Genomic DNA, 15,829 nt, shown 5'->3' with positions numbered 1-15,829 from the left:
CTCCTTTAGGATGGACTGGTTGGATCTCCTTACAGTCCAATGGACTCTCAACAGTCTTCCAACACCACAGTTCAAAAGCATCAATTCTTCAGTGCTCAGCTTTCTTTATAGTCCAACTCTCACATCCATACATGACTACTGGAAAAACCATAGCCTTGGCTAGATGGACCTCTGTTGGCCAAGTAATGTCTCTGCTTTTTAATATGCTGTCTAGTTTGGTCATAACTTTCCTTCCAAGGAGTAAGCATCTTTTAATTTCATGGCTGCCGTCACCCATCTGCAGTGATTTTGGAGTCTAAAAAATAAAGTTAGCCACTGTTTCCCCATCTATTTGCCATGAAGTGATGGGACCAGATGCCATGATCTTCATTTTCTGAATGTTGAGCTTTAAGCCAACTTTTTCACCCTCCTCTTTCACTTTCATCAAGAGGCTCTTGAGTTCTTCTGTGCTTTCTGCCATAAGGGTGGTGTCATTTGCATATCTGAGGTTATTGATATTTCTTCTGGCAATCTTGATTCCAGCCTGTGCTTCATCCAGCCCAGCATGTCTCATGATGTACTCTGCATATAAGTTAAATAAGCAGGGTGACAATATACAGCCCTGACATACTAGGAAAAGGAGTCTGTTATTCCATGTCCAGTTCTAACTGTTGCTTCCTGACCTGCATACAGGTTTCTCAAGAGGCAGGTTAGGTGGTCTGGTATTCCCATCTCTTTCAGAATTTTCCACAGTTGATTGTGAGCCACACAGTCAAAGACTGTGGCATAGTCAATAAAGCAGAAATAGATTATTTTCTGGAACTCTCTTGCTTTTTTGATGATCCAGCGGATGTTGGCAATTTGATCTCTGGTTCCTCTGCCTTTTCTAAAACCAGCTTGAACATCAGGAAATTCACAGTTCATGTATTGCTGAAGCCTGGCTTGGAGAATTTTGAGCATTATTTTACTAGCATGTGAGGTGAGTGTAATTGTGTGGCAGTTTGAGCATTGTTTGGCATTGCCTTTTGGGGGGGATTGGAATGAAAACTGACCTTTTCCAGTCCTGTGGCCACTGATGAGTTTTCCAAATTTGCTGACCTATTGAGTGCAGCACTTTCACAGCATCATCTTTCAGGATTTGAAACAGCTCAACTGGATTTCCATCACCTCCACTAGCTTTTTTCTTAGTTATGCTTCTGAAGGCCCTCTTGACTTCACATTCCAGGATGTCTGGCTCTAGGTGAGTGATCACACCATCATGATTGGGTCGTGAAGCTCTTTTTTGTACAGTTCTTCTGTGTATTCTTGCCACCTCTTCTTAATATCTTCTGCTTCTGTCAGGTCCATACCATTTCTGTCCTTTATGGTGCCCATCTTTGCATAAAATGTTCTCTTGGTATCTCTAATTTTCTTGAAGAGAGCTCTAGTCTTTCCCATTCTATTGTTTTCCTCTATTTCTTTGCATCGATCACTGAGGAAGGCTTTCTTATCTCTCCTTGCAGTTCTTTGGAACTCTGCATTCAAATGGGTATATCTTTCCCAAAGTTACTCCATTCAAATGAAGTAAAACTGAGTTTTATAAATGATGGTGAAATTTTTAATCTTTTATAAAGTAATAAAGTTTCAACATGTGTATTAATGCCTGTAATGCATATATACCCCATTCTCTATATTTACACAGGCACACACACACACACACACACACACTCAGATTTAAAAAAAAAAAAAAAAAAACTACTGAGGGCTACAAAGGCTGACAGGAAGATGAACACAGATGATTTGAAATGCCCAGCTGGGCAGAAATTTAAATAAATCATCAGGCCTGAGTTTGGAACAGACACTAATATGAGTTAAATATGAGGTCACAATAAAATTGTGAGCATACCAATGCAGTAATGTCAAACTGCAATTAGGTCATACTGTATGAACCCCTCCCCCATATACATAAAACATGTGGTAACAATATCTCAGTCTCTTTCATAGGCATTTTTCTTGGGTAAATGCTAACATCTCCAAATACATATATGTCTATGATAGGAACAAATATGTCTCTCCGTGAGAATTATGACAATAAAATTCAATATAAGTACTTTGTTTGGTCACAAGCCTGACTATACTTACTTGAATTACTGAAAAAGTGTTTTAAATTGCTATTGCTTGAACTCCCAGTTGGGGAAGCTTCCGCAGGAAAAGCATCACGCAGCCTCGCACAGCACATTCCTGGACCAGGTGGTATAGAAGGGATGAAAGGCGCTGCCGGAGGGGTGATGGGAGAGCTGACTCGTGCACGGATCGCACTTGATGAGAGAGGACAGAGGCTAGGAGAGCTGGAAGAGAAAACTGCAGGCATGATGACCAGTGCAGAGGCATTTTCCAAACATGCACACGAGGTAAGCTGCCTATGTAAATATAGGCATCTTCATCCAGTAATAACTTTAAACATTTAGGTTCTGTACAAGAGAGCCTAAACAGAGATGCCACTCTAAGCAATCATGTGCGAGAGCCAAGGTAACTGGGACCTTGCTGTATGTATTATAATTCTCCTTGGATTGGGAAGGAAAAAAGTGCTTTTTTAAAAAGTATTATATTAATATTTCTTTACCTTAGAGGATGGCTTTAAAGAAAAGTATCTACTGGTTCTGATACACTGGGTGTATCAGAGGTACTTAGGTTTATTATATGATCCCCGCTCAAGGTGTGAGGGGCAGCAGAGGCTGAATTCACACATTCCTTTTTGTCTCAATCATTAAAAATCATTTCCTATCAGGCAAATCTTTAGAGCTTGACTGGTTTGTAAAAATATCTATCTGTAGTTTATTTCACAATACAAAGGTCGTTTTAGAAGTTTTGAGGTTTTGGTATGTATGATGTGCTCAACATGAGCTTGGATTAGCACTTTTAAATATTTTTTAACATCTTATGTGACTATTTTTTCTTTGCAGTTAATGCTGAAATATAAGGATAAGAAATGGTACCAATTCTAAACTTCAAAAGAAGCTATGACTGCTTTGAGAAACCATTATTCAGGGAAACCAAATTTATTCCCAGCATCAATATTCAACTGCTAGAAGCCAGTTTCTTCTACAAAATGTTCCATTACAATCCATCTGAATTTATCATAAGGGAGACTTATCACAGACATTGTACAACCCAAGGCTGGAATCCTGGTTAAAATCCCAAGATATGGCTGAATTTGCCTTTTCCCACATGGAATGGAGCTATCATCTTGGCATGTCATTTGCTAAGGATTTACATTTAGGAACTTCGGGGAGTCCTTCTGATTTGAAAAAATCCTGTACAAACAAAAAGCATTAATGCACTTAATGAAACAAAATGCATGATAAATTAACATCTTAAGAGGAAAAGAAAAAAGCATGTTGTGACAGAAGAAAAAAAGATTTATGGTAAACTATTTTTATAAATTGGGCCACACCTGACAATTTAAAAAAAATCTGTGTTAGAAGATATAAGTGCATTTCAAGTACATTTGCGATACCCAACTGACAAAGCAAACAAAACCAGAGTTTTCTTGTCATCTATAACTTTCATTATATACTAGGACATTACTGAATTCTTATGTCAAGAGTCTGATTAACATTGTTCTCTCTCCGTTAAATTTTACATTATTCACAGTTCTCAATCATAATCAAATATAGCCAGTATGGTAAACTATTCCTAACACAATTATTTCCATCACCTTCAGAACAAGTTGCTATTTTTAGTCACAACCAATGCAGGGTTGGGTCACCTTGAAGTATTTTTTTCAGCTTGGCTTATACTCTGCAGGGGAGTTGACAATAGGTTTGGGGAAACTAGACTCACAAGAACAATGCAGTTAGCTTTGAGAACTGATTTCACACTAAAGTGATATATTTTTAATGTTCCATTTGTATCCTTGTCTGCCAATTACACAGTATATTACTGTTCAATCCCCGTGGGGTCTTCAATTCAAAGGTGCTCTTGCAGCCTGATACTCACAGACCAAACTGGTCATTCTCTAGTCTGATTCAGTAAAACCTCAGTTAATGTTTTAGGAAAGGGATTCTGACATTTCTGATTAACAAGGGCTTTCATCAGAAATTGCTTTTTGGTTCAATATTTATTACCAGGTTATAAAATGTGGTGGTGTTTTTGCTAGCTTGGGTTTAGTCACCACTATGGATGACAGAGACACATAGAGAGTGTAATGATACAAAATCAATACTTTTGTCACTCAATTGGCTAAATAACATAAGCTACAGGATTATGTCAATAGATACCAAACACCTAATTCCTTACTAAGAACTCTTCTGAAAGGGGAAGGAAGAAATCCTTAACATGATAAAAGATATCTATCAGAACAGAGAAGCAGTAGAGGCCAACAAGACAGACACCTGCTACCATTATTCAACAGGATTCTGGAAGTCAGGTCATAGGGAATGAGAATATGCAGATTCTGGGACCCAGCCAATAATATGTATGCTGTTCTTTCAAAAAGAATCTTTTCAAAGAAAATTAATGGGTTCGCTCATTGAATTTTGGTTAATCAGGGTCTTAATAGACTTACATTGTGTTTCTTCAGAATTCTCCGTTTTTCTTAAGTCCAGGATCTTTTATTAGCCAAAAATAGTATTGGGGCTTTTTTTTTTTTTTTTTTAGTTTTTTAAACTTCTGGTGAATTTGTTTAAAGAGGCACTTTCTTTAATGTTCTCAGTAATTTTGACAAGAGCAAATTAATTTTGAGAAAGAAAGCAAATACAGAATATTTTAAAGCATACCAAAAAAAAAAAAACCCACCAGAAAGGACAAAATAGCATTTCACAGAAGTGCTTAAAACTCTGACCTTAATGAATAGACCAAAAGTTTATAACTGGCACATCAAGTAGAAGTAAGGTGCTTCTGAAATGCTTGAAAAGAGGTTCTTTTTGTCTTTCAATATAGTTTTTATAAACCCTTTCTTAATGTAAGGGTAACTTCATCCTACAAACTTGTGATTAGTGGAATACAAATTAATGAGGTTTTACTGTATCAAAATTATTTTTATAATTCAAAGAGATAGCAATAACAAGAATGTGATATGGACGTGATTTTTCTCTTTGAACATTTCTGTTCTGTTGTACTGACCTTAGCACACATGCGCACAGACACATACATACATACTACTACCACCACCTAATCATCATCATCATCATCTTTGGAAGACAACTACTGTTGATGCATGGAATACTTTACATCTCTCTTCTCTACTATTTAACTGTCTTGCCTTTACCTTGAAACATAAGAAAAATACTCCTAGTAACTTGAACAATGATAGAGAAAATGACTCTGAGCCTTAGTTATCATTAAATTATGTTTTGTCTGCTTAAGGTGATATCAGAAGATAAGGCTTGCAGTCTCTATAAGTTGACCTTATCTCCTTATGACTCCCTAAGAGAGAAGCCTTTCTTAGTGTCCCAGGAGAGAAATAGGGCTTTAGCATTATAATTCATCATGAAAAATTGAAAGTATATGTTTTCCTGGTTCTAATAATGCCAGCAATAATCCCTACCGATAAATTATCTTAACCCTGGAGTTTGGAGGGATGGATGACTGATTCATCATTTATTTTAATCCCCTGCAAAAGCAGTACTATCAGCTCTGTTTCCTACACTTCACTGAGACCCAGACTTAGTGCCCTAGTCATCATCAGGGTCATTGTCTGACTAACTTTCGAAGGATGGTGACAGAACTGAGTGAGATGTTTTCTGATAATTTAGTCATAAAGATAATTTTTCAAACCTTTCATATAGCTTTCGAATGATTCTCAAATTCTCAGAATCCAGTGTCTCTACTACTCAAAGATACTAGGGGATTATAAAGGAAAAAGTTTACTGTTGGAGTCCTTTTATAAAAATGTGAACCATATGTCTGTTACCTGCATTACGAGGTTACCATGGCTTTGAGAAAGGAAAAGGAAAATAAAGATTATGTCCAAGGTTGGCTGAAGGAGATTAAGAAGAGTAAACTAAAAATCCTCATTGGGTTAGGATCATTGGGACAACCCAGGAGTTTATCTGTATGATTATCGTTTGTCCTTGTGGGAAGACACTGTAACTTGATCACCTTTGTTCAGAGAGGGCAATGCCAAAGCGAGTCAACATTCCTGTCAGGTCTCACTCTTTGCATCAGGAGAAACATGGTAGCTTCGCAGCTTCTTCACCTCTGTCCTCTGTTGCCCCAACCCCACTTCTGAGCAGTTACTGTTTCATAGATGCACTGCTCCAGATGTCAGAAATACATGCCAATAAGTCACATATTTGGACTGCACTATTGTAGGGAGCATGGTTGTAGAAGTTTATTGTATATATTTGCAGACAACATAGCCCTGAAAGGACAAAATGCCAAACAGGAAAGGTCTGACTTGGAGAAGAAGAGGAAGTACCAACTTGGTACAGGCAGGCTCAGGCAGAGAGGGACATGGGAGCCAGAGTGAAGTAGAAGAAGCTTTGATGGAGAACTGAAGCACAGATGGTCTATTCAAACACTTATGTAGGGAAGTGATTCTCAACTTTGGCTGTATATAAGAATCACCTAAGGAGCTTCTAAAATTCCCAGTTACACCAAAATCTTTCAGAGTGGAAACCAAACACCAGTACTTCTGAAAGCCTCCAAGATAGTTCCAGTGTCCAGCCAAGATCGATCACCACTACTAAGGAAGACACATTTGTCTGTACTGGCCAGTGTTCAAGCCCCACTTCTGAGGCGTCAAGGAAAGTAAGATATTGGAGATACAGTGTTGGCCAGACTGATATCTGTGTTGCAACCCAAAACAAGTCTTCTGTACAAATTTCTGACCAGGCAGTGGTCCATTAACTCTTACTAACTCTGTCTTTGTGATTGTCTCCTAGTGACTTTGCCACTAATTATTCCAGTTCAAACATCTAGATTTTGATTGCCTTATACATATGACATCAAAAGACACCAGAGATATCATAAAAGTTCAATAGCATTAACACTAAGTGGAAAACTAATTCTTACTAGCTGGATAGCAGAAATTCTCAAAACAATCATATACTAAATCAGGTCTAAATTTATTACACATTCTTCATTTGAAGGAGACATGGGTACCAGCTACCTGTTCTGCCACAGTGATATTTTATTGAACTTGATCTTAGCAAGAAGAGAGAACATCTCTCCTTTTTTGATTGTTGTCTTTGCTCCCAGGACAAAGGATTTGGGATTTATTTTCTAAGTTACTAGACATGTGTTTAAAGGAAGAAGGCTTCCAACTCACTGTGTGGCCTCCAGTGCCCTGAAAAAGTGCTTTCACCTTCAAAAAGGGAGAGTCTTCCTATCCAAGGAAATATTAGTTAATGAAAAAATGGGAGTTCCATTCTCTCATCTCACACTGCTCCCCTATGGTATTGGCCCACCCTTCTCAACTACAAAGCCAGAAAATGAACTAGGTGGTGGTTATTGACAAGTGTACACAGGATCAAAATCTCTAATAACCTATAATTTTTAGTACTTAATTATGTGATGTTTTATTCTAGGAAATAAGAAACAGATGACATCATTGATGTATCTTTCTTTCATCTTCAGAATTTTTGCATCTTTTCAGAAAATGACAAATTACTATTTTTCTGTTGCACTCAGCAATTGTGACTATACTTAAAATTCTTGTAGTCTGTAGAGATATCAATAAAATTGTATATGTTTGTACATAGATGCTCTCTTATGTTATGATGTCATATACCACTAATGATTGTTGCAAAGATTAAATATGGACAAAGGTAAGACCCTCAGTTGCAACACTGTGAACCATGGTTTTGCAAGCTATAACTGTTTTAAAAAGGGGAGGTGGGGGGGGGGCTATGTACAGTATATGTATTTGAACTAAAATAGAGAAGGGGAAATAAACCTAAACATCACCAACTCAATGGATATGAATTTGAGCAAACTCCAGGAGATAGTGGAGACAGAGGAGCCTGGCGTGCTGCAGTCCACGGAGCTGCAAAGAGTCAGACACAACTCAGCAACTGAACGACTACAGCAAAGTTCCCCAAACTGAAAGATTTTGCTAGAGTTTATTCATCTAAAATGGGAGAAATAAATAAGATGTATTTACAAATTCAACATTCATGGCCACTTCCTCACTTTTTTTTAAGTTCAAACCTTAATCCCATGCAAGAAAAAAATAATCTATTATAGGCTTATACTACCACCTACATCACGAACATACACTAACCTGCACCTCCAAAAGTCCCTCAGGAAACTGCATTCTGCTGCTCCTCTGGCTTTCATCCGCATGGTTAATTCCTCTTCATGCATTTTCTTTATATTTATCTCCACTGTGGCCTTAGCAAACTAATCTTATTTTTTCAAATGCTGTCTAATTATTCAGAAACTATTTCCCACCACCACCATTTCCCTCTTAATTTTGGTTCTGTACAAAGATGGCGGAAAAACAAACCAACCTTAGCCTAAAGAACATGTTTTGATTAAAACTATGAAGACAAACTCTTCAAAAATCCAAATACCCTGTATCCCCTTCAGAACGTTCTCAAAAGGATCCATTTATTTCTTCACCCTCTTTGAATTACACTCACTCAGGACTCATAGATTTGTAATTCAGTGTCTAAAATGCTGATTTCACTTTTCCCCTTCCTTTTCTCCCTCATTCTGCCCTTCCTTCCTCTTCTCTTTTCCCGTTCTTTCAGTCTGAAAGTCAACCAACCTGAGCAAGTTGTTTATCACAGCCCCACAAAGGGACCGCACTGGAACAGGGTGAAAGGGACAGCCTGATGGACAGAGCCTGGAGTGAGGAGCAGGGTTAGCGCTCAGGCTAACAGGTGCCTGTATGAACAGGGCAGAAGCCAGCCCCGCAGATCAGAAGTCTAGAGACGGAGCAATTAAGTAAATTACTGAGGATGCAGGAAGCCAGTTTTTCCCTGTTGGAGAAGTACAAATAAAAGGGAAAGCAAAAATAACCCCTGTAGTATTAGATTAGAATTTGAACCACCTGTGTGAGTTTTACACCCACACACGATATTTAAAAAGTGTATGTGTTGTACACATGCATATCCTAATTCCAAACACAGAGGACTGGGAGCATCAGCCAAGGAACCAGGAGCACACCTAGTACCTAGCCTTTAATTTCTGAACACTTTTCTCTGCTAAAAGGAACTGAGGCTTCTTGAAGAAATAGCTGGTTTCAAGGTTGGAACATGTTTTTGTGCCAGAAAATATTCAATGAACCATGTGGATGTGTCCAAAGGACACATAAGTCAGCTTGAAAGGGAATATACAGGCCAAATCAGGGATAATTTGTGTATCAAAAGTAATGATAGTAATTTAATAAAATAACTCATGAGTCCACACTGATGTTAAGTGATTAATTAGGAAAAGAGAGAGCTTTTCTTTACTGTAAAATGTCAACCAATAAATGTGGACAGAATTTTAAAATTTCTCTTTGGCAACCACTGTAGTAAGAACATGGGCAACAAATACCAGTGAATGCTAAAAATAGTTAAAATGGGATGGATGAATAGGATATTTAGAGTCAAAATATCTTCATGAAAAGTACTTGTTAATCATTATATATACATTGACATATACACATATATGTATATAATTTTACACTGGAGAAACCTGGCAGACACTATTTTAATCAGATGATAAATGTTACCATAACCAGTAACGGAATATCATATATATCTGATAAGCATGTAATGAAAAAAAAACAGCATCACCTCTGTGATAATGCTGCCAAAAATGCACCATCTGGAAACACTGGATAAAACCCAACTGAGAGACATTCTATAAAATGACTAGCCTGTATTCAAACTTCCCAGGTTATGAAAGTACGGGAAAGATGGATGTTCCGGATTTAAGGAGACATGACAAGTAGGCGTGACACATGATCTGAAATTGGACCTGTTTGCTATGTAAGACACAATTGGCCCAATTCACAAAACTTAAGTGTCGTTCCTCACCTGAGTGAGTGTCTCTGTGCTATTCTTGAAATTTTTATTTAGGTTTGAAGTTATTTCAAAATAAACATAAAAATAAAAATATTTTTGATTTTACTGATTTACTGGCATTTAATAACACTGTCTTCTCCTTTTATAGCAAATGAACAGTCTGCCCAAATAATCTATTTGTCTATTTCTATGTCCTTCTCAAACTCTTAAGTTACTATAATCTTTATAATATGTCCTAATGACCTTTTTTAGTTTAGTTTAATGAGTTTTTTTCTGTAGGTAAATTTAAGGATATTATCTATCTCCAAAAAAAAAATTTCTGTTGAGACTGACTGAAATTACAGTAAGTTTGTAGGTTAATAAGTGATAACGTTTTTTGCTAGAATCACTTTGTCTAGGATATCTCCATCTTTTTAGTGACAACCATTTCCCTCAATTATGTTGATAATTTTGCCTTCACTAGGTTTTTCAAGTTGCATATCTAGGGTATCTGCAATGGCATCAGTGTCAGTACTTCCAGTCAGCTGCTTCTTTAACTCTATGTCCAATTTGAATTTCACTTTACAGTGTTATCATTTTTCATTTTGCTGGTGTACCTGTATCTTAATTAGCCAGATTATTCTTCTGGTTAACTATTTTTATAAAATATCACATAATTTAAACACTGGGAGACCAGAAGTCAACATTGAAAATGTTAGTCACTCAGTCATGTCAGACTCTTTGCAACCCCATGGACTGTAGCTCACTAGGTTCCTCTGTCCCTGGAATTCTCCAGGCAAAAGTGGGTAGCCATTCCCTTCTCCAGGGGATCTTCCTGACCCAGGGATCAAACCCAGAACTCCTGCATTGCAGGCAGATTCTTCACCGTATGAACCACCAGGGAAACCCAAGTCAACATTGTTACCTGCTTTACCATCTGTATGTAAAGTGAATGACAGATGTGCAGTGACTGGTCACGGACGAACTCTAAAAGAAGTGATATAACTGGTAACTCACCAGGATGCGTGTATTAAGTTTCCTATTCTTGCTGTAAAAAGTAACTACAAACTTACTGGCTTAAAACGAAACAAATTTTGGGGTGATGCCACCAAGATAGTGACATAAGTCATTCCCAACTGCACTCCTTCTCATGAGGACAGCTACTCATGGGTAAGACACAGCTGAGAAAATCCTAGAGCATGATGAATGAGACTAAAGCACCCACTGTACCACACAGACTGAGATAGACCACATTAGAAGGATCAAAGGAGATGGTACGTGCTGACCGCATGGCCTCTACCCCACGCCAGCACAGCATGGGTCTCCCCTGAGCTTACAGTTTCCCCAGTGAGAAAAGAGATCCCAGTAGACATCCAGCTGTTCTAGTGTTTTGGGTTCCCTTTTAGGAGTCTCATTCAGGTCTTGCTTCATGAGAATAACAAGGGAATCTGCAGGGCTTGATCTCTGGGAATCAGATTGTGATGAAGAAGTGGAGGGGCTTGTAACAAGCACTCAGATCTTACAGACCCAGGTCCTACCTACAATGCCCAGGTAGTAGTCCCAACTAGTGGTTTTGCTAGTCTGCAGAGCCAAGACAGTGATGAAATCTGATTAGCGAATCAGTAAGGTGCACGTATGCCTGACTTCGGACCTCAAACAAAGATCCCTTCCAGTCCTGGAGCTTGGTCTTCCTCCCCTCACCCTCCACCTCCCCATCCAGGTAGGGGAGCAGAATCATAGCCCCACTCACTGCTCAGTGTAGCTCCCAGTCCTGCCTAACCAGAAGACTTTGGGGTACAATAATCACTTTAATGTAAATAAGTTATCCAATCAAAAGATGAATGGATTAAAAAAAAACAAAACAAGAACACCACATGACCCTTACTTTAGCCTTAAAGACACTCATAGACTAAAAAGGATGGGAAAAGATATGTCAAGCAAACAATAAATGCCTCCCCTATTCCACCCCCAAAAGCAGGGGATCTATACTTAGCAGGCAAAATAGACTTTAATGTAAATACAATAAAGAGACAAAAAACGGTCATTACAAAAAGATACAAAAAGAAGTTCATCACAACTGTAAATATTTACACATCCAGTTAGCAGAAACTAACAACTGAACAGAGAAATATACACTAATACAAATATAGTTGGGGACATTAATACCCCATTTCTCAACAATGGATATATCATCCAAAAAGAGAATCATTAAGGAAACCATGAATTTGAACAAACGAATCTAACAGCCATAGACATAGAGCTTTCTATCCAGTAACAGCAAAATACACATTCTTCTCAAGCACAAGTAGTACATTTTCCACAAAACAAATCTTAACAAACACAAGAAGACTGAAATTACACTAAATATCTTCTATGACCACAATGGTATGAAACTAAACATCAGTAACAGGAAAAAAAAAATCCAGAAAACTCTACAACTACAAGGAAATTAAATAATACTCTCCTGAACAACTGATGGATCAAAGAAGAAATTAAAGGGGAAATAGAATCTTGAGAAAAATAAAAATGGAAACAAAATTTATGGGATGTTGTAAAACTAGTTCTAAGAGGAAAAATTCACAGCAATAAATACCTACATTCCCTGGTGGCTCAGAGGTTAAAGCTCCTGCCTGCAATGCGGGAGACGTGGGTTCGATTCCTGGGTTGGGAAGATCCCCTGGAGAAGGAAATGGCAACCCACTCCAGTATTCTTGCTTGGAGAACCCCATGGACAGAGGGCCTGCTGGGCTACAGTCCACGGGGTCACAAAGAGTCGGACACGACTGAGCGACTTCACTTTAAGAAACAAAAAAGACTTGCAAATATTGTATATTTTACAAACTGAATGTTTGTGGCAACCCTGCATCAAGCAAATCTACTGATACCATTTATCCAACAACATTTACTCATTGTGTGTCTCTGATAATTCTCTCAATATTTCCAATTTTTTTCATTATGATTGTTTGTTATGGTAATCTGTGATCAATGATCTTTGACATTACCATTTGGAAAAAGATTATAATTCACTGAAGGCTCAGATGATGGTTAGCATTTTTTAGCAATAAAATATTTTTTAATTAAAGAAGAAAAAGTAAGATCTCAAATAACCAACCTAACTCTACAGCTCAAGAAACTAGAAAAAGAAGAGCAAACTAAGCTCAAATTGAGCAGAAGGATGTAAATAACAAAGATTAGAGCAGAAATAAATGAAATGGAAAACAGGAATATAATAGAAAAGGTTAAAAAAAACTAAGAATTGTTTCTTTAAAAAGATAAAACAAAACTGACACATGTTTACCTACACTAACCCAGGGAAAAAGAGAGAGGACCCAAATCAACAAAATTATACACTGAGGAAACCAGAACTGAAAGAGACACGTGTACCCTGATGTTCATCGCAGCACTGTTTATAACAGCCAGGACATGGAGGTAACCTAGATGTCCATCAGCAGACAAATGGATAAGAAACTTGTGGTACATATACAGAATGGAATATTACTCAGACATTAAAAAGAATATGTTTGAGTCAGTTCTAATGAGGGGAGTGAAACTGGAGCCTATTATACAGAGTGAAGTAAGTCAGAAAGAAAAACACCAATACAGTATACTAACGCATATATATAGAATTTAGAAAGATGGTAATGATGACCCTAAATGCTAGACAGCAAAAGAGACACAGACGTATAGAACAGTCTTTTGGAGTCTGTGGGAGAGGGAGAGGGTGGGATGATTGGAGAGAATAGTATTGAAACATGTATATTATCATATGTGAAACAGATTGCCAGTCCAGGTTCAATGCATGAGACAGGGTACTCAGGGCTGGCGCACTGGGATGACCCTGAGGGATAGGATGGGGAGGGAGGGGGGAGGGGGGTTCAGGTTGGGGAACACATGAACATCCATGGCTGATTCATGTCAACGTATGGCAAAAATCACTATAATTTTGTAAAGTAATTAGCCTCCAATTAAAATAAATTTAAAAATATATAAATGAAAGAGGAAACATTACAAATGATGTTTGTAACAGAAATACAAAGGATCATAAGAGGCTATGAACAACTGTATTCCAACAAACTGGGAAATCCAGAAGAAATGAAAAAATTATGAGAAACACACAACCTACCAAGACTGAATCATGAAAATTAGAAAATTTGGACAAAGTAATTGCTAGTAAGAATACTGATTCAGTAATTTAAAAAAACCCTCCAACAAACAAAAGCCCAGGAGCAGATGACTTCACTGTTGAATTTTACCAAACATTTAGGGAAAAATTAATGCTAATTCCTCTCAAAGTCTTCCAAAAAATCAGAGATGGGAACACTCCCAGACTCATTTTATGAGGTCAGCATTACCCTGATACCAAGCCAGAAAAGGACACTACAAGAGAAGAAAATTACAAGCTAGTATCTCTGATATACAGAGGCAAAAATCCTCAACAAAATATTAGCAGACTGAATTCAACAGCACACTAAAGGAATTATAGCCCATAATCAACTGAGATTTATACCTGGGATACAAAGATGTTTCAATACATGCAAATCAATAAACATGACATGCCATTTTAACAGAATGAGGATAAAAATCATGATTATCTTAATAGATGCAGAAAAAAATTTGACAATATTCAACATCTGTTCATAATAAAAACTCTTAATAACTCAGGTATGGAAGGATTGTACCTCAACATAACAAAGTCCATATATAACAAGCCCAAAGCTAAAATCTACTCAATAGTAAAAGGTTAAAAGCTTTCCATCCAAGAGTTAGACTAAGATAAGGGTGTCCACTCTCAACCACTCCTGTTAAAAATAGTACCTGAAGTCCTTGTACTAGAAATCAGGCAAGAAAAGGAAATAAAAAAGCATTTTATATATAGAAAGTAGAGATGTAATGATGACTATAGTTGACACTACTGGATTCATATTTGAAAGCAACTAAGAAAGCAAGATCCAACCAGTCCATCCTAAAGGAGATCAGTCCTGGGTGTTCACTGGAACGACTGATGCTGAAGCTGAAACTCCAATACTTTGGCCACCTCATGCAAAGACTTGACTCATTGGAAAAGACCCTGATGCTGGGAGGGATTGGGGGCAGGAGGAGAAGGGGACGACCGAGGATGAGATGGCTGGATGGCATCACCAACTCGATGGACATGAGTTTGGGTAAACTCCAGGAGTTGGTGATGGGCAGGGAGGCCTGGCGTGCTGCGATTCATGGGGTCGCAAAGAGTCGGACATGACTGAGCGACTGAACTGAACTGAAGAAAGTAAAGCCTAAAAGTTCTCATCGCAAGGAAAAATACGCTTTTTGTACCTAAATGAGATGATGAATGCTAACTAAACGTATTGTAGAAATCATTCACAATATGTATAAGTCAAGTCATTATACTGTACACAAACTTATACAGTGCTATATGTCAATTATATTTCAATAAAGCTAAAAAACAAAAACACAAATTACTACCTTACAGTTCTGGAGGTCAGAAGTCCAGTATGATCTTACTGTGCTAAAATCAAGGTGCTTGCAGGGCTCTGTCCTTTCTGGAGGCTGTACATTCCATTGCCTTTTCCAGTTTTTAGAGGCTGGCTGCATTCCTTGGCTCACAGCTCCTTCTTCCATCTTTAAAGTCAGCAATGAAGTATTTTCAATGATCAATCTCACTCTGTTTCCATTGTCACATTTTCTCCTCTGACTCTGACCATCTGCCTTCCTCTCCTAAGGAATTTTGTGTTCATACTGAAATGAACCAAATAATCTTCCCATCTCATGATCTCTAACTTAATTATATAAGTGATGGTCCTTTTGCCGTGTGATATATGTTCACAGGTTTTGGGAATTTGGATGTCAACATTTGGGGAGGGAACAAGAATCATTCTACCTACCACAAAGGGCATTTAAAATTAACATAGTGATTTGTGGATGGAAGAGCT

The 15,829-nt window shown here is 37.8% G+C and overlaps 1 protein-coding gene across 1 annotated transcript in view; it reads left to right on the top strand.

The window, feature by feature from the left end:
* STXBP5L (syntaxin binding protein 5 like) overlaps nt 1-12,310 on the top strand; it is a 344,970-nt gene extending 332,660 nt beyond the window's left edge. Inside the window, exons 27-28 of the mRNA XM_040250785.1 lie at nt 2,149-2,369; nt 2,922-12,310. Of these exons, the coding sequence (XP_040106719.1) occupies nt 2,149-2,369; nt 2,922-2,963 (263 nt within the window). The 3' untranslated portion in view covers nt 2,964-12,310. The remainder of the gene's footprint in view (nt 1-2,148; nt 2,370-2,921) is intronic.
* Nucleotides 12,311-15,829: the final 3,519 nt, after the last annotated feature.

The sequence above is a fragment of the Oryx dammah genome, unplaced genomic scaffold (assembly GCF_014754425.2).
Source record: "Oryx dammah isolate SB20612 unplaced genomic scaffold, SCBI_Odam_1.1 HiC_scaffold_2, whole genome shotgun sequence".
Taxonomy (NCBI): Eukaryota; Metazoa; Chordata; class Mammalia; order Artiodactyla; family Bovidae; genus Oryx; species Oryx dammah.
Note: the sequence above shows the minus strand (reverse complement) of the source record. Positions and strands in the feature narration are given on the sequence as shown.